The sequence below is a fragment of the Pseudomassariella vexata genome (assembly GCF_002105095.1).
Source record: "Pseudomassariella vexata strain CBS 129021 chromosome Unknown BCR38scaffold_23, whole genome shotgun sequence".
In the NCBI taxonomy this organism is placed as follows: domain Eukaryota; kingdom Fungi; phylum Ascomycota; class Sordariomycetes; order Amphisphaeriales; family Pseudomassariaceae; genus Pseudomassariella; species Pseudomassariella vexata.
The window spans coordinates 315,531-333,989 of NW_024467978.1; the positions used below are offsets into that span (position 1 = coordinate 315,531).

At 48.2% G+C, this 18,459-nt stretch overlaps 3 protein-coding genes and 1 non-coding gene across 4 annotated transcripts; 2 read left to right on the top strand and 2 right to left on the bottom strand.

The window, feature by feature from the left end:
• Window positions 1-2,356: 2,356 nt before the first annotated feature.
• On the bottom strand, window positions 2,357-3,482 carry BCR38DRAFT_490688 (ribosomal protein L22/L17; the record flags this gene model as incomplete). The annotated part of the gene is made up of 3 exons (XM_040864551.1): window positions 2,357-2,496; window positions 2,558-3,373; window positions 3,443-3,482. 3 exons carry the CDS (start codon window positions 3,480-3,482, stop codon window positions 2,357-2,359), a joined length of 996 nt encoding a protein of 331 aa, XP_040710108.1.
• A 347-nt stretch (window positions 3,483-3,829) lies between these two features.
• BCR38DRAFT_490689 (uncharacterized protein) lies at window positions 3,830-4,294 on the top strand (the record flags this gene model as incomplete). The annotated part of the gene is made up of 4 exons (XM_040864552.1): window positions 3,830-3,856; window positions 3,935-3,977; window positions 4,095-4,125; window positions 4,207-4,294. The coding sequence occupies 4 exons, from the start codon at window positions 3,830-3,832 to the stop codon at window positions 4,292-4,294; spliced, it is 189 nt and encodes a 62-aa protein (XP_040710109.1).
• A 5,229-nt stretch (window positions 4,295-9,523) lies between these two features.
• On the bottom strand, window positions 9,524-11,352 carry BCR38DRAFT_451248 (uncharacterized protein). Its single transcript, XM_040861451.1, has 2 exons — window positions 10,720-11,352; window positions 9,524-10,664 (listed from the first exon to the last, which is right to left on the bottom strand). The coding sequence occupies exons 1-2, from the start codon at window positions 11,242-11,244 to the stop codon at window positions 9,762-9,764; spliced, it is 1,428 nt and encodes a 475-aa protein (XP_040710110.1). The 5' UTR covers window positions 11,245-11,352; the 3' UTR covers window positions 9,524-9,761.
• Window positions 11,353-18,224: 6,872 nt separating this feature from the next.
• On the top strand, window positions 18,225-18,308 carry BCR38DRAFT_t361. Its single transcript has one exon. It is a non-coding gene; the product is annotated as a tRNA-Tyr (tRNA).
• The last annotated feature ends 151 nt before the right edge of the window (window positions 18,309-18,459 follow it).

Below are 18,459 nucleotides of genomic sequence, written 5' to 3' on the forward strand. Positions count from 1 at the left end.
AACAAAAATGGCAACTCAAAAGCTAGCCCTGACAAAGCTAGTCAATATGTCGTGGGGCTGCGATCTTATACGGGCGAGGCTGTTATATACGGTGGTTATCCGTAGCGCGATTGCCTTCGGGGCGACTGCGTGGCATACTATAAGTGAGGAACCGGCAGGGCCAGCTAAGAGCCTGATGGGGATACAGAACGAGTGCCTCCGGGTAGTCTGTGGTGCCCACAAAGCGACGCCGGTTCGCCACCTGGAAGCAGAAGCAGCAATCCCGCCACTAGACCTCTATCTTAGTGCCCGGGCTGCTAAGTTTGAAGAACGGCTACGGCTTAGCGGGAAGAGAAATCTGCTTCGCAGCGCGAGCGCTAAAGCGTCACATATACTCCGGCAGGATAGGCCGGCGAAGAGGAAGCAGGCGTCGCAGCTACTCCGACCGGCAGGGTACACTATGGAGAAGGAGGCCCGGGGCTCCGAGTGGATGAGTGAGGAAAAGGAGGTCCCGGCTGCCCTCCTCGACCACTGGAGGAAGAGATGGCTCACCGGAGCAGAGCATCACGATCGCCAGCGACGCGCTATCGCTGAGGAACCGGAGGGCCCTTCGATGCAGATACCGAAAGGGGGCAAGTATTTCGGCCTGAACCGACTGGAGGCGTCTACGCTGTGCCAGATCAGGACGGAAAAAATAGGACTAGCAGCCTTCTTATTCAAGACAGGGGCTTTTGGCGTGTACTCGCCGCTATGCCGCTGTGGCGATGCCCCTGAGACGGCAGAGCACGTAATCCTCTTTTGCGGGCTGTTGGAAGTACCGAGGGAACGATTACGGGCCGCCATCGCACCACGGCCACTATACTCTCGCAGAGACCTCGCAACGGCAACAGGAGAACCAGTAGTTAGTGGGACTATTGTAAGATGGCTGCTAGGGACGGGTCGGACAGCTTCAAGGCCCAGATAGCATCGATCTTCTCAGGGGGGACTTTGTTGGTAGGTTGAGAACCAACGTAGTATGGTAGTGAACGCAACGCAGTCGCCAATAGGGCGAACCGACGACGCAGCGTATGTATTTAGTCCAGCCATTAGGGCACGGTTTGACATACGGGAGTACTAGTAGAGGTACCGGGGGCTTCGAGCCTACGGCGTATTTAATAATAATAACAATTCGCCCCTTGTAGGACGATCTTTATTGTGGTCCACTGCAAATGGTAGCACGAATCCAGCATCTTGTACGACCGCAACGAAGATCCTTTTACCCCTAGCGTTCTCGCCGCTTATGCAGGTTGCTTTTTCTCAACTTTAGAGGAGACTTGCTGTTCATCTGCCGCATAACGACAATATGAGTATAGAGGCCGTACCTGGCTAGGGCAGCGCCTTGTTCTTTTTTTCCCTTCTTTTTTCTTGATTTCTTGCAAAAGTTTTGGGCGCGTTATGGGGGTGCTTGGGCGTATCGTTGCCTGCTGGAGTCGGATCATGAACAGTCTCGAGTTCGGCTGAGTTAGTAGGTGTTGGATGCCATGACTCCAGTGTTATCTGCGATGTTCTCATCAACGCTGGTGCGAACACGGGATTCCTTCAGAATTCGGATCAGCAAGAATATCAATTGGTAGAGGACTTCCCGGTTGACAGACTGGATGGTGTAGAGTGACTGACGATGCTAGGAGTCGTGGGAACCAAGTCAGAGACTACCCAGGTAGATACTACAGGTACATGGTCAGATGTAACTTTACAAGTTGATGGCGAACATGAATTCACAGTGTATTACTTATGGTCGTTACTTATAAATAGCTAAACTTTTGCTAATTGACAGGAAAAAAGAACTTGCTCCTATTTTGTGAATTTCATACTATATGTGATGGGGGTTCTTAAGGGACAACATGACTACACGCTGAATGTGGCATGGGTACACCACCAGGCATAACTGGGGGCAGTGAAAAACTAACTGAATATAAGCATTTCCTTAGATGAAAATCCAGTGTGCCCTGAAACTGAAGAATGCGTTCTAGATGATTTAAACACGATGAAGTTCCTAGCTTATGTTCAAAGGGAAGCCACGCTAGTTAGTAACTCACACCAAGATACCCCTTAATTACAATTATACTGAAACAAAACTGCTAATCAGGAATAAACCGCATTAAAATAACTGTCACCTTCCAGTAGAGAAGACAAGATCGCATCGGATAAGCAATTATCCCGACAAGAGAGGTTACCGATTCTAGAACAGTTTTGACTAGCGCACTGGTAGTTTGGCTTCATCTTCTAAATGGTGATGTTACACATGTACCAAACATGATACTGTTACATGTATTATGTACAATTCATTCGGCCGTTTCCCGTTTGGCTCGGAATTCCAGTAGATGGTCAAGCGGTCACACTACCAGCTGTAGTACTGCCTCTGTGCCGTCACAGGGCGGTTCGGGAGATGGACCCACGGCTTCTTCTTAGCCTGCTTCTCAAGCTTCTCCTCATGTAGACGTATCCTCGTCTTCTCCTCCTTCAAAACCACATACATGCCTAATGCCGAGTTAGCTTGCCGCTGGATCACGTATTGTGAGTTCTAGTAAGGTGGACTTACGCGTGGTCGGCTTCCACATCAAACTCTGTCGACCCCTCGAGTGATACTGCACCCTCACACCCCTCCACGGCCCCTTGCCCACCCACGCCTGATCAATATACAACCTCGTCGGATCCTGTACCTCAATCCACCTCCCATCCTTGGTCTGGATCTTCTTAGGCTTATCTAACACCTCACCATTGACAGCGCCCAAGGCCATGCCCCTCGTCACAATGGCGTTATCTCTCGCCTCATTCAGCACATAAACCAGCTCCTTACCCATCTTCTTCTTGCTGTACTTCATCTGCGTAATCGCCTCATCGACCGTCTTCCCCGCCAGCTGATGCGCCAGGTGAACCAGCTTCTTGACGCTCGTCTGCAAATTATCGCTGTGGTCGTGGTGTTCGCGCTCAACAAGTCGGTTCTGCTGGTCTTTCGACAGGGGCTTCCCCGTGTTCCGCACCATCTGCATAATGCGGCGACGCTGCCACTTCACCCTCCAGCGCGGATCCGGGTCCAAAGCGCGCATCTTGTGCTCCCGCGCGTTGGAGAAGCCGTAGCCGGCCATGGGCATCCCCGTCTCGCCTTCGCCCTTTTCGGCCTCGGAACTTTTGATCTCCTCGTCGAAGATGGAGTCACCCGCTGTGCGCTTATTGAGGCGCTCGTAGTACTTCTTGGCGTCGACTTCTTGCTTCTCGACGGCTTCAGCGAGCGGGTCGGCCTTCTTCTTCTTGCCCCATCCGAAACGGTTGAATATGGAGGCCTGACGGCATTGGCTTTGTGGGAGGAGGTTCTTAAGGTGGAGGGACGGTGATGGGCGGGCAGTTAATGATCGTGCTGTTGGTATTTTTAGATTAGCTTGATGAAGTAGTTGGGAGATGCGACAGGAGAGAAAAGAGTGCATACCGGTCTGGACCAGCCTTCGGCCTGGCAAATGTAAGCTCATGGTTGCGAATTGGGCCCCGTTGTCACTGCAAACAGGGAAACAACGGGTCTGAGGCTGTCGCGATCTCGAAGCTGCCAGCTTCAAAAAAGTCGACTTGTCGACGTTCCCGCTCGGGGGGTGGAAAGGCCGAAGATCTGCCGATTGACCTGGTCTACTGATATTGAAATATAGAAATGCACGTGACCTGATTCGGTAACTGGCTCGAGCTCCTTTGCCCAGCGCGAATAACCTCAAGCCGTTTTCCAATCGTTCGATCCTTGGAATTGCAACTACAACCACGTCACAACCAAAACCCACGGATCTCGCAGTCGCCCAATCTCCCAATCTCCCCTCCAACAATCGTCAAAATGGCCGCCATCAAGCCCATCCAAGGAGTACGTTGCTCTCGATCCCAATTGCGGCGCCAATGTCACCAACCGACCCGAACTTCCGACAGCTAACCTAGAATGCAGATGCTCAAGCGCGGTCTTGTCACTGATCTCGCAATTGCTCTCGGTGCGTCGGCCCATACTCTGTTTTCTTGCCAGCGGCCCACTGCAAATCTCTTGGCAGATATATTGCCACTTGCGCTCCTTCACGACCAAGCCCTTGAAAAACTGACAATGAACACAGGTATCGGAGCGACCATGGGAAGCCTCTTCTGGTACGAATCACCATCGCATCCACCCAGACTCGACCTGATCCGAAATCATTCTCGAACATATCTAACAAGTAACACATTTAGGCACGGATTCCACATGCCCCGCACCTTCGCGCGCGACAACTTCTACAGCCAAATCGAGAAGGAGCGCGCAGAGAAGCAGGGACAGTAAATGTTCGGTCGGTGGCGCATTTGCGGGATGAAGGAGATGAAGAGCTTCATGCATGGAGGATACCGACAAAAGAAACACTTGACTTGCTTCTTGTTTTCTTGTGTTTGGAGAATTGCAGAACATAGACGGTGGATGTTTTGATGCGTTGCGAAGAGAGCTGGGGAATTCCACCTGTATCATACGGACCCGGCAATCCGGACTTCATTCAGCATTACTGTGGACCCCTTGTGATACGATGGACAGGAGCAGCAACATATCAGGACAAGCAGCTGTCTGTCCTGACTAACAAAAGTCACCTTCGCCGATAAATTGCTGTTATCGAATGCCAACCTTCATGTTTGAGTAGTTGTAGGTTAACAACTGTACAGCTGTAAGTGTTGGCTGAGTAGGTACTCTCTGACTCTTTATGTATGTTGTGTGATGTGCTTTACGCTGCTCTTCATCGAGATGTTCCAGTGTACATTGACTATTGCTAGTAAAATAGGCAACCCTTTATCGGACAGGCTCGCAATTATTTTGATACCATTTGTAGCCCACTTCCGGAAGGAACATTTGACATGGCCGCATCGGCAACGGTACGAGCTCAGCTTGTTCTCACTACACTGGGGTTGTTCATGTATCTCCAGGGAGTGACGGTCGCGGGCGTTGGGACTCACTGCCCCATTGCCGCGTATAGCACATATGTAGGTCACAGTTGATTTTCTGTTGTGTTAATCGACTGACCGGTTTCCCCCGGAATGCCCAATTCAGATGTCATGGATGAAGGTGCTACCGTTGCGTTATGTCCGTGGAGTCGAGATATTTTCGGAATGGGGCCTAACCCGCTTTCCACTACTATCTTGCTACATCATATCATGGAAAGTTATTGAGTGACACCCATCATCTCCTTGTCCAACTTAAGCTTGAGATATATCTCTTTACTATGAACTGACTTGAGGAGTTACTCACACTGCTCCCAGCTTGACAAATTAGGTGCACTGTATGCTTTGGCCACGGTCTTCTTCTTCTCTGACTTCGATCTGGCATTTGGTACCACAATGCTGTGGTGTATTCTGATGCTAGAAGGTGTTGTTTTCTGTGGACATGACCTCAATATAGTTGAACAAGTTATTAGCAGATTCGACCGTAGTAGGTAAGGGCGATGATACCTCCAAAAAGCCATCTGACAAACATGAGATGGCATGTTCCCGAAGACAAGTTCACCTTTTCCTAGAAGACGCCTACTTGACCCAGTATAATAGTTTGCGTGGGTTAGCTTTCCAACATACGCAAAATTTAAGGGTAGCCACATACGTAAACGGGATTCATTCTCATCTTCGCCGCCAATGCAAAGCTATTCCCCCTCCCTGCCACTCTATTCCAATGCAAATGATGCCTCAATATGACCTCTTTATGTTTTACTACTTCCTTTAGAGCTTGTGCAGTCAGCGCAGCTCCCTTTTCGTAGTCGGCCTGTTTCTCCGGTTCTTTGAGACCCGCCATGATGACCTATAGCATCGTTAAAGCCATATCCACAATCCAACGTTATCCTGTTTATTCTTACATTAATTCGCGGATTCGAGATAGTAATGAGAAGGCCTTTCCTTGGTTGGCCTATAAAGCGTTAATGTAGCTCAGTCGAATCTGGCGAACGTAGATTCAGTGCATATAAAACCCCATAGAAGCGAACCACTTCTTCAATTCCAAGTCAAAGAGAAATCATCGCCCAACAGCCTGAGTATCAGGAACGAAATACTCAACAGTTCGATTTTGTGGATTGGACCCGAGTTATGCCGGCCAGAGCTTTCTGTGTTGCCATGCCCTTGGGCGGAAGGGCCGGCGTTGTTGTGCCCTTCGCTGGTGATATCAGTTGTGTCAGTACCTTGGTTCCCATGTTCAATTTTCTGTTCGGTTATCTATGTTATTTGTTTCTTCTCAGGCTACCACGGTATAGGGGTATCCGAGTATAGATCCAATACCCTGCAATCATCATCTAGACCATCTCGTCCGTATTCTGGTGGTATATTCTAGTTGTATCTTACTGATGTTTGAAAGCATCCAACCTTCTTAACAAGGTGCATATTCCTCAATAGCAAGATGTTCTGAAGTGTCGCCACCTTGCTCCTGAGTCTCTAGCGTCTTTAGTCGTTCCTGTAGTTTCTCCCTATATCTCGCTATGCTCTTTTCAGTCGTCCCGGTAACCACGTGCTGTAGCTGCGCTACGCTATGATACTACTTTCCCTCATGAGCTAAGCAACTCTAAATCGATCGGTCGAGCCTGGGTCTGGAACTTCAGGTCGAGGAGTTTCAGAGTCTTCGTTCTCACCCTCTGGAGCCTGTGCTTCTCGAAGGAGCGGACTACCCGGCGTGTATCTGTCGTGCTCAGATTCGTAGTCTTGTGCTCCGTCGATTGAGGTTCCCTTGTCACCGGATGGGACACATTCTCAGTGTTGGTCGACTGAGCCGTATCAGTATCCACCTGCAGCATACCCGCACTTGTCATTATACTCCAATTAGTCAAGTGTTCGTACTCGGTGGGAGAATGAGCCCCAGGTTTAGCATCCTGTGGTCGCTTTTATCCCTTCTAAACAATCAGCCGAGTCATCAGGCAGTCATTTCCACTCCCGTTTTTATCTTGTTTCATCCCATCCCGTGCCATCCGCCATGCACTTTATCCAACTTGTGGTAGACCTGCAAGTTTATCAGGCCAAAGTTGCTGAGGTCTCTATGCCCACGTCTTATTTGAGTAATTGGACCCCGTGCATGTTCAGTGCTCGGGAAGTTTTCTGTCAGCTTTTCGAAAGATTGCAGAGGGTTGACCAGTACAGAACGTCGTCGAAGGGCCAGCCTGGAGCAGGTTCTGGTGAGACTTCAGGAGAGCACTAAATTGATTCATTGGGTGGTTACTTTGATCATACTCTTTAATGTTTACTCGAAACTCATAATATCCGGGTCGTCGTTGGAAACACCGGCACATTTCCAAGTCATTGTATTTCTCTCTCTCAACATTCTTCTCTGGCACTCGAGACAACTCTGGGAATCACTAAAATAGATCTCGTTGAACGTGTTGTCCCGGTCGCCTGATGCGATTCCCAGGTGAGTTGTGTGATCGCGACAGTATTTGATGAACTGTCTTCGTTTGGCACTGGCGCCGCCCAATCGTTTCGCCGGCCAGCTTGCGTTAGAAAGCCGAAGATGATTGCTGGATCGCCTACTGGAACCGATCTCGGGGGTTCTCTTTCCTTACCAGCAAAACAACATAGGATAGACTTCGGATGTACTGAAACGAAACCTCGAGGGTTATGTGAGCCTCGTCAAAGGGAGTGTCACTATTTTCAATTCCATCCAATGTTGAATGTACATTATCAAGAGGCAAACAATTACCTCCTTCTAAGTATTGGCATGCAATTTTTAGCCACTGGAAATCTTGCCGGCGTAACAAAAGTCCTTTAGACTGCCTGCATTGCTCTTATATTTTGGACCCAGTTGGACCACAAACACTAACATTCCCCCGAGAACCAACTAGAGCTACAATTCTTACAAAAAGGGTCTTAGCGCAGAACGATCCGCAAGGAAAAATAACGGCTCGTTCAATGGCTAGCAAATGGGCGAACAAACATCAGTAACACCAGCCTCCACAATAGGCCCGTTCGAGGAAACTCAGGAGAGTGGCCACACAGAACCCTCGACAATACATCAAACTGGCTGCTCTATAAAGCCCTCACCTGTGCTAGCCGCCAAATAGTTTTCGATTGACAAGAAAAATTTCAGATATGAAAACTGTGCGGAACCCAATTCCCGGAAATTGGTCGTACGGCCAGCGGCGTCCGAAGTTGAGGTTGATGCACCAGAAGACCTACCCTGATCTTTACATTCTAGTAGGGTGTGAGATTAGTCCAATCATGCCATGGAAGGCCACCTTCAGCCTCCGTCTATCGTCGGTAATAGGGCGGTCAGAAATCATGTGCGTGACCCGTTCTCTAGTTAACACACAGCAGGGATAGCCCTTCCTAGGTTCAGTGTAGACTGAGCAGATAGAGAATGTCGGGCTACAGTGCCTTTGACTTTAAACGACTGTCTTTTCCATTTTACTGCTACTATAGCTATTTGACTGATGATGGATGAACCCTACGCACCAAACCCTCGGTGCACGGCCAACTGTTAGAACTTCAGAGATGAAACCTCTGATGTATCGGCAATTGATTCAAGTGTGCAGCCAAAAGGCGCCTTTTTCTCTATTTAAGGCCCTTATGGCCTACTTCGCTCCTTACGGTATGCGATGATCAGAGACACATTCAATCCTATGCTTTGTTGTAGCATGCAATAAGTCTGATGGAGAATGACACTTGCAGTCTAACCCAAACCAACTTTCAGGTTCCAACAATTGGACATAGCACACCATTGTTACTCAGGTTTCAGCCTCTCACGTTCACACAATCATGGTATCAACCGCCACCAACTCGGACTCCGCCCTCCAGCGCGCTATCGATAACGCCGATGTGAAGATCCTCCACGCCGTGCTAAAGCACATGTGTCAGCACTCAGCAGAATGCCATATCTAAGTCTCAGTGTGCTTGCTTCTGCTTCTGTCTAGCTTCATCTCGCAGATGTGAAGTCAAGGGTCCCCCCCCCCCAAAAGAAGAATCGACTTCTAAGAAAATGAAGACGGAAGTCAGATAAAAAGCAGATGAAAAAGAAGAAGGGTTTGAAGTGGAAGTGGAAGAGGTAAAAGCCTTGACACTTGAGAAGTGCTTGACATGGGAGAGGAGGTGCATATATCGACCCCCACATTGAGCGCGTCTAACTATGTGCGGACGGGATTATCGGGAATTGTTGTGAGAGGAACTCTCGGAGTAAGTCGTTTGTATTGAGAGGCATATTGCTATGTGACATGCTTCAATGTCTTGAGATGGAAATTGGGAGAGTTAAGGTTTCATTCTGTTATGGGACTTATTGCAAGTTATAACAAAGCATAGAATTGAATGTGTCTCTGATCTCTCCAAGTACATAGGAGTGATAGTGGCCATAATAACCTTAGTACAGAAAAGTCTGCCTTGTGGCTGTACATTGGAATCAGTTGCTGATACACCGGAGGTTTCGTCTCTGAAGTTCTAACAGTTGGCCGTGCACCAAGGGTGTGGTGCGTAGTTTCCGGGTAACAACTGGCTGTAATGAAGGTCGAAGGCTAGTACAGTCCGACAAATTTGGTCGGTTTACGAAAATGTTGCGTTGTCGGCAATCATGTCATCGGCAACTATGAAAAATTGATATTGTTTTAAAACTATCTGCCAAACAGTGCCGTACTGTGGATGTCAAACTAATTTATTATTTACAGAGTCCTCTGAGCAATGCCACCAATAGCGTACTGATCACCGCGACTTCCACCAGTCAAACCACCTACACCGTGGCTGAGCCCGGATTGTGACTGGCCGGTAACACTAGAGAGTTGTTAACCACGAGACCCAGACGAATTTCCAAGACCAGCTTGTTACTGTCCACGCTGCTGCCTCGTCGTACTCCCAGGTGCATTCAACACCGCATCCAACATACTAATCCCCGGCGCAAAAGCGTTATCTTCACTTGGCGGAATCGCGTTCTGTGCAACACCACTGCCATTCCCACCATGACCCCTGGCCAATCCAGAAGTAATCCCACTCTCGTGCAAATCACGCATATGATGCCTCTCGCTCGACTTGGAGTCGGCACCAACCCAACTCCCGCCACCAACGCCAGTTTCCTGGCTGTTTCTCGCGGTATCGTACCTTTTGGTACTATGGTCGCGGAGCGAGGACGAGTTTCCGACATTAGAGGAGTGGAATCCGTTGCCGACTGACATGTACGAGTTCAGAGTGCGGTCCATGATCCCACCGCCGCCGGTGCTGCTGTGGCGTGATCGTTTGCTACCGGCTCCGGTTACACCGTTATGGATTCCGGTGCTGAGGATGGCGCTCGAGGCTAGTTTTGTGTAGGAGTCTTGGGGTCCCATGAGTTTGGACCCGGTTGTGTTGTGGCTGTGGCTATCGGAAGAGAAGGTGTTGGATATTTGAGAGCTGCGGACCGTCAACCCGACGGGTCCGGTTGTATCTTTGGTCGAAGAGGAAAGGGGGTTGTGGCTCCCAAGGACACCAGGACTGTGAGTATTTGAAGAGAGAACGTTGGACTTCTGGCTTCCTTGGACAGCAGATCCACGCGTATCGGAAGCGAGTGGGTTCTCAATGTTGCTTCCGGTGATGCCAGATCCAGTCGTACCAGTGTCATGAATACCCGAAAAAGTATGATTGGAGCTGTGGCTTCCAGCGACACCAGGTCCAGTGCTATTCCCAATGGCACGACTAGCGTCTCTGTCCGTATCGACTCGAGGATCGGCTGCGTTGCCTAGTCCGGAGTCATGCTGGAGCAAAGTCAGCATTCATATTCCTCACACCGAAGCATTCCAGTTTACTTACAGGTCCAGCTTCGCCCTCACACGTACTTAGCGGGTTATGGCTCGAAGTGGTACTTGGTCCACCAGTCGCCGAGGAGCTATGCAGACCATGGCTTCCACCAGCCGCAGCACCGTCCAGAGAATCTGAAGCCAGCCCTTTGCCGACGCCGTGGCTTCCCTTGCCCGCAATACTGCCCAGGGCCCCTGAGGCAAGATCGCTGGTATACTCATGGTCTCCGACTGAGGTGCTAAGGTTAGCGTGATGTTCCTGGTCGCTGTCGATCCTGGGGTCTGAAGCGTTAGCTACGCGGGAGTTGTGACTGCCGTGGGTGTCAACGTTGGAGGCATCATTGCTGGTGATATACTCAGAGCGGCCCGGGTTGGCTGTACTTGCTGATGGTGTTGTGAAAATAAAACCTTCAGCAGGTGTAGGTGGGAAGGCGCCTGGTAAGCTCAAGGTGTCAGCTGTGGGTTCGGTGGAAGAGGAGGTGGCAGTGTCCGAACGGTCGGAATGCAACATATTCTTCAATTTATCGGTGACACCCATATTCGCAGTTTTATAATGTAAATTCTTGACTTAGGTATAGAATAAGTACAATGACCATGAAATAATTGTTGCTGCCTTTGTTGGTGATACTGGTATATGCTGTTTGGGGTATGTAGATAACAGGTTACTAATAAGGTTGATGATCAACAATCATACCTACCATATATATCAGTGCCAGCACCCCAGCCTCTGTGATACCCACGTGCGTCATAAGGATATTGTCAAGCTTGTTCCCTGTACCCATACCACATCTTGCATGTTTCAGCAGAGTCCTGGATGAGGGTCAAAATGACATCAGCTGAGAAATGCCAGGCATAGCATACAAGAATATCATGATAAAATAAGCGGAGAATATTGGTGAACGTCATTCTATCTAACCTAGAGTAGTGCCAGATGGCCAGGGTGATGTTGCCTTTGCCCCGCATTCAGCCACATTGCCATTGAAGATCGTCATGGTGGGGTCCAGCATTTCCATCGGCGAACGTCACTATCCCCACACAATGTCAACCCCTGGGGGCTGCTTGCTCGTGCAAATGCATCATTACAGGGATATCGCCGCTGGGCTCTGAATAATACATTTCAATACTACCTGTTGAGCAATATTTGACCAAGGGCCAGTTCCTAAGTTTAGCACATGGAGTGCAATGGTATTGGAAGTTGCGCTTATAGAATGACAATTCTGCTCTATTGTCACTGGCAGGGTAAGATCCTATTCAGGGCTTAGCTAAGTTGGCAATCTCCTCACAGTCTAATAATCAAGTGGGAGAGTAACATGCATTCCGGTAACAGATGGTCGCTATGCTGATTCTAGTAAACAAATCCATGTAAACACTGTCTTTTCGGCAACGGAATTTCGTGACTGACCTTGGTGAGCCTAAGCGGCACTAAGAGAAAATTTCATCCCGTGAATAACACCGGCAAGGTCTTCATAAGGGGTGTGGCTTTAGTGCTTCTTAGCCCGGTTCCCCTTTGTTCCCATTTTCGGAAACTCTTCCTTCTCCTTTCCTGCCTTCATCTCTTTCTTGATACGATCCAGCAAGACCTGACAATCCATAGGCTCATCCACCTCATCCAGTCCCATCAGGTCGTCTCCGAAGGCATCCTTTTCATTTTGGTTCACCTTGATATAGAGAAGCTCCACGGCATTCATTTTGTCGCCATGCTGATGCAGCTATCGTGCTAGAGTCTGCGACACCCCTGGTCATGTTGGTGATGTCAACGAGGCATTGAAATAGGATCTTCTGAGTGGCGTGCTTGCGATTTATGAGGCCGATGAGGAGAGCTTGGGCACCTTTATCGACTTTTTTCCGGGACAAAAACAAGGGAAATTAGGGCTGTGTCCACGATGGGTTGTTCTCGGAAGGGAGGGCCGTCAGGCTGGCCGAAGGGCATTGGGAGGGGGCGTTTTGGCAATCCAATTTCAGGATATTCTTGTTCGTGTCTGTCAGATCATGTCTCTAATATTTTATGCTCCTGTGAGTGCTTATTGGGGACCCAGGAGCAACCAAATATCGTCATTAGTTTTTTAGTTCTGTAGAACTATTAGTACTTCTCGTTATTCCAAAGTTGACTTTCCGGCAACGGCGGCTTTCCTTCATCCAAAACCCCCTTCTTCATCAACAACGCTGTACATTCAAAAAAGAAGCGGTGCTGTTTCCGCCAAGTCCTCACCCCATCCACCTCCAGTGTGAGTCTCATCTATCTCTTTCAATAATCGTGAGTCGGACCTTTTACTCTAAATGATATCTCACCCCAACCTATATTATCAATATGATCTATTCACCCAATTATTGTGTTGTACTAACTAGCCTGCCTCAAAGTACGGCAACAACCCTAAATTGTTTCCATTGATGAGTCATCCCATCTATCCCCAACATAAACCTCATTTACCCCTTCCAAGCATCATAAGTCCGTCCTCTCACTCCAAACATTCCAACCGCAACCTGTATCATCCGCTACGTCTTTCACCCCATCCTTGCATTATACTAATTCTCGCAGCTGACACACAAGGGGGTTTAGTCAACCCTTACGGCGCGCGCCCACCTTGTTGACTTCGCCTACCTAGCGATAATAGGGAGATTGGTGCAGTTTAGGATTACGAGCATCCTAGCCAGTCGACCGTCAAGCACTACGTTGGCGGAATATAACTCGACAGCCGGTCCAGAATTCGAATCGTTAATCCGACCCCTTATCGGACCCCCGCTCGCCGCGATTCTTGCGAGCGTCTAGACCACGTTACGGTCTATCCACTTGAGCGTATGGTTGAGATGTATACGCTCGACGAGAACCCCAATTAGCAGATACTACGACTTGTCGCGACAAAAAATAGTCGAGCATCTTCTGCACATCAGCAGCATCCCACCCCTGAGGACGAATTTAAGTGCCACATTACCACACTTATCGGTAGTTCAGGCAGGGGTTGTAGCACAGACTGAGGGAGGGACAGGAGGTTTAGTAGTCGTTTGGCTACAAGTTTACCTGTATAACCGCCCGACGCGGCTTAAGGGCCCGCTATATCATCTATAGCCCCTTAAGGGAGTACTTGTAGAGGTACCGAGGGTTAACACCTACGGCGTATTTAATATTATTACTAACTCTCCATTTCCATATAGCGCCAAGAAAGTGCCAAGAACCAGCAATCATAGTCGCATCAGCGGACGCAGACCAGAAAATTGAGGAGATCCGTCTTGCAATTCAAGACAATGAAGAAGAAATAGCCCAGGCTATAGCAGCCGGTAATATCCCCGATCACCGACTCAACATCATCCTCACCCACAGTGAATTCAAAAGGCCCTGCAAAATCTGCTCGCCCGCCTCATCTGAATCGTCTGCATAACCACGAGGCTTTCCCGCAAAATAAAGTACCTCACCTGCCAGCACCTCTTCTGCAGTGACTGCCTCCAGTAAGTAGGGCTCATGTCCCTGACCTCCGTACCCTACAGTTCCGTCAAATGCTGCATCGTCATTCCCGTCAAGTGCTCAAGACGGTGTACGCCTTTGCCATAGAAGCCTAGAATGCGTAATACCACAACAAGCTCCAAGAGCTGACGAAGCTTCACTGCTTGGACATTAATTGCGGCGCTTTCATCCCTGAAGCGTAAAAGAAGGGGCTCGCTGGCAACTGTCCCACCTGTGACAAAAAGACTTGCAAGTCTGGGGAGTCGCACTTCGCGGGGTACAAGCAACGCTTTGCTATGCCTGTGATTAACCTAATCTGCCCAGCTGCTAGCATCATGAATGCCCCAAAAACGCTGCAGGACAGGTACACAGAATCATGAAAGTCCCAAGAAGACGCTGCTGGATCAGCACCCACTGTCAACAGCAACAAACGTTAAACGCAACGGCAACGAGATCTCGTCGAATCGAGGATTTAAGCTCTAGAGAAGGAAATCAGGGGAATTTGTAATTGAAATTATAATTACTTAGATACTCATACAGCTCACACAAATGGAATCAAAAACACATTGCTTGTATATTGAACTTGTCTTGATACTCTATGTTGCGACCTACTTGATTGTCATCTAATTGACTGAACAGTTCGCCATCTGGGCAAATCCTCTTCCTTTGGATGAAATGGTTATGCTACCAAGACATATGAGGGGGAAACGTATCATGACAATTTTGTGACACCATGAGATTTGGCTCATATATTTCGTCATATCATTCTCCTTGTGGGGATTTAGCAGTATATTCTCTTCTGAGTTGGGGGTGATGTGTAGACGAGACAAGAACAAATTTATCGACTCTCGTGGCCTTGTCATAGATTTCCATACTAACCATACAGTTTGGGGGATCATATCACACGGTATTTGACATCGAACCCTGCCAGTTCCTCAGGAACAACATCTAGCTTTCTCTTCTTCTTGGGCGATTAACCTTCGATTTCCTCGTCGTCGATCATTTAAAAATCGCTGTCCGATTCTGATCATTTTTGATGTCTTTCTCCGTTGCATAGACTCTGATAAGGTGCCAAAGCCACTTATTGGCATCCCGTGAGGGTTGTGTCTCAAGGCCAGGACCACTGTCGAGAGGAAGTAGAACTTATTTTGTGTGTATTTGCTCCGTTACTGTCTTAAGTCAGGGAACGTCAGCCTTCTTATTCCGGCTGTTGATTCCGGTGACCTTCCCATGATAATTGGCCCTTCACAATATAGTGGCCGGCCCGTGAAAGGGCTAATCTCATTGGTCCGGATGGGGTTATAATGGCGTCGGGCTAGGCTTTCCAAATATTTGCAAAGCAAACAACCAAATCAAATTGTAAAGATTGCCTCCTAAATCTTCTGATCATGCCGTCTCGATGTGGATGAAATCATCTACTCCCCAATACGGTGCAATTCACAGTTCCATGCGTGAATTTTGGGCATTGGCGCTTGTGTTCATCAACGCCTACTGTTTTTGCAAGATTACGCGTATGAGGGAGTCGGTACAAGCGAATCGGCTTACCAAGGCCTACCGAGAGAAGCAGCTGGTGGTTGTTGGGGATTAATACTGCCTTCGTTAATCAATCTTGGGGCACCCAGGACTATCTCTGAAAATAAAACACCCGGCATAAGCAAGCTATGCAATTCATCTTTGACTGAAGTATCGGGCTTATTGCAAACTATAACAAAGCATACAACCGATGACCGCTATACAATATAAATAAATGTGCTCCTGTTGGACCTTCAAGGCTACTCCATCAAGACTGCCAAGTCAAGGAGAAAAGTATAGCCGCAAACCGTACGAGTATGGGCCAATATGACCTCTACCCATTGAACCACACAAGTCCTGGCTGTGGGACAGGCATCGGTCATTTCTGTCTATATAAGGCCCCTATGGCCGCCATTTACGTCTCTCAAAAACTCTCCAGAGATCATGACACTTTCAATACAAGACCATTTGCCTACAATCCAACAGCTCCCCTAGGACCCTCTTTTGCAAAAAGATTAAAACATAGATTATATATTTAGAAGCCGTGCGAGAGAAGTTGAACGCTAGATCAGAGCGCTAGATCTGTATCATAAACCCGCAAAATAATGACTTTTCCGGAATTGCATCCAATCACTACCGTAGAACCAGATACAGCTGAAGAACGTGGTCGAGAATCTGCTGTCAACCAAAGGACATTTTTACCGTGTAGAGTTATCCAGCAACGATCAGTGCTTATACCGTAACCAGAGCCATAATCTCGACTATTAGGTGTAGATTGTGGCAGACTTTGAAGAGAAATAGTACCAACATCGGTAAATAGGTACAGCCCTTTACGATCAAAAGAAAAGGTGGATAAAACCCCATCGACTTCCATTCTTTGTAATTCTTCGCCCGTCGCCGCCGACCAGAGTCGGCAATTACACCAAAGAGTGCCAGCCTGTGACGACATATGGCCACAATTATCCTACGATATCGGCCAATGTGGCATACACCCTTCGAACCACTCAACTTTTGCCGGTGGACGGGCATCGCCCATTTTTACCTATATAAGACCCTACTGGTCACAGTACAATTCTGGGAGGGACTCTCCATAGATCATCACATTCATTGAAAAGACCATTTGCTCTCACAGTCCGTTAATGGCCACACTGATCGTTCTCTGAGGCCACGTGGCAAGATCCAGATCCCTGTACAAATCCAGCCAGAAATGACTCTGAAAATACAAAGCAATGGTGTTGAGCACCAATCCCTGTATGGATTCCGTTAAAAATCGATCTGATATCCCCCATGTAATTGGCGGCCACAAAGCTGCCTCGCATCAGGATTCGGCTCTTCGTTACTCCCGCTAAGCCCTACAGTCAAGCCACCCGTCCCCTCGGGTTCGTCGTTCCATAGGCAAATCATTTCGACGAGCAGGTTGTAGATTTCTACATCTAACTTGCGTAAAACAAAATAGACCGAGTGTTGACGGAGTCGTCCGGGAAGTTATAGGAAGTATTATTTCATATATCAAGTAAATTACAATATGCACAGTAACAGCATTTCTGGCATACTTTTGAAGCTGTTGTGGTGAATGGTTTGTGATCACATTAATACAATGTAGTGGAATATCGTGTCAGTTCCACGAGTGGCTCAATCTGTTTTTGAGGCTGATAGGGAGGAAGCCGAATTCGTTACCTACTATGTACTGTACAGGGTGATCGGGCTGTTGAGTTGATACCGGAAGGTCTGGCCATTCAGGCGCTACAGCCAGGAAAACTCTAATATAGTCGTTGGGTGCTGGAAGGCCCAGAACAGGGCTGGTGCGGTCCAACAGACAAGAGTTCCAATGCCGTTTAGACCCAGGTCAATGCGTGGATAATTGGGGACAGTGATTTATCTATCTTCTAATTGGTCTCGATACTTTCGCAATCCTGACACGTATCAGCTCTATCGTGCGTATGAATATGTCTCCATACTACGAAAGACAGATGCCGGATCTGCCTGGATTGGTTCCTGCTATGAAAGATTTAGTCTATTGTCCCGTGTTACAAGTAGATGCTGGCTAACTGGGAAGCAAATCATTTTATTGCATAAACCAGCGGACAACGACATACTATGTGTAAACATAGGAGGACCAAAGTAGCCAGTTCAGCATTGCACGTTGAGGCTCCTGCCTCTGTCAGACACACGTAGTTGACAAACGTAGTTTTCAAACGACTGGATAAGCCTTGACCTTCTGTTACGGAACCAGACCATCGAGAAGATCACTACGTGGCCATGGTGGTCGCTTTACAGTCCTAATAGCGACTGCAATGTGTCATTATCCAAAAATCGATGGCTGAATGTGAGACTCTCACTGTCTTCGTCTGCTGCTTCTTATAGGAACGAGTGGACTGTCCGAAGGCATCGACTTTGGCATAACCCAGATATCTTCCATACCTGCATGTTGTGTAATCGTATTCGCCGGAACTTTCACTGCTGTCGCCGTCCCAGCTGCAGTCATGGCTAAGCACTTCATCCACCATAGAGCGCCCCACTGAGGAATGCAACGATATAAACTTTATGCACACCTCCTTTGTCAACAATCCCTCTAGATAGCTCAGTTGGAAGAGCGACGGACTGTAATAGTACAAGACATCCGCAGGTCGAGGGTTCGACTCCCTCTCTGGAGACACTTTCTTTTTGCGACTCTTTCCGTTGTCGCAAATCTGTGTCTTTTTAGTTAATCTAACTTACAGACCCACAACCATGATCTTCGCAATTATGTTAGCTATACCGAAATGGCAAAAGCAAGTTTAGTTCTCATCTACGCATATTCAAACT

Coding starts and splice junctions, on each gene's coding strand:
- BCR38DRAFT_451248 (XM_040861451.1), bottom strand. CDS start 11,244: ATGGGTGTCACCGATAAATTGAAGAATATGTTGCATTCCGACCGTTCG. Junction 10,665..10,719: donor GTGAGGGCGAAGCTGGACCT/GTAAGTAAACTG, acceptor ACTTTGCTCCAG/CATGACTCCGGACTAGGCAA.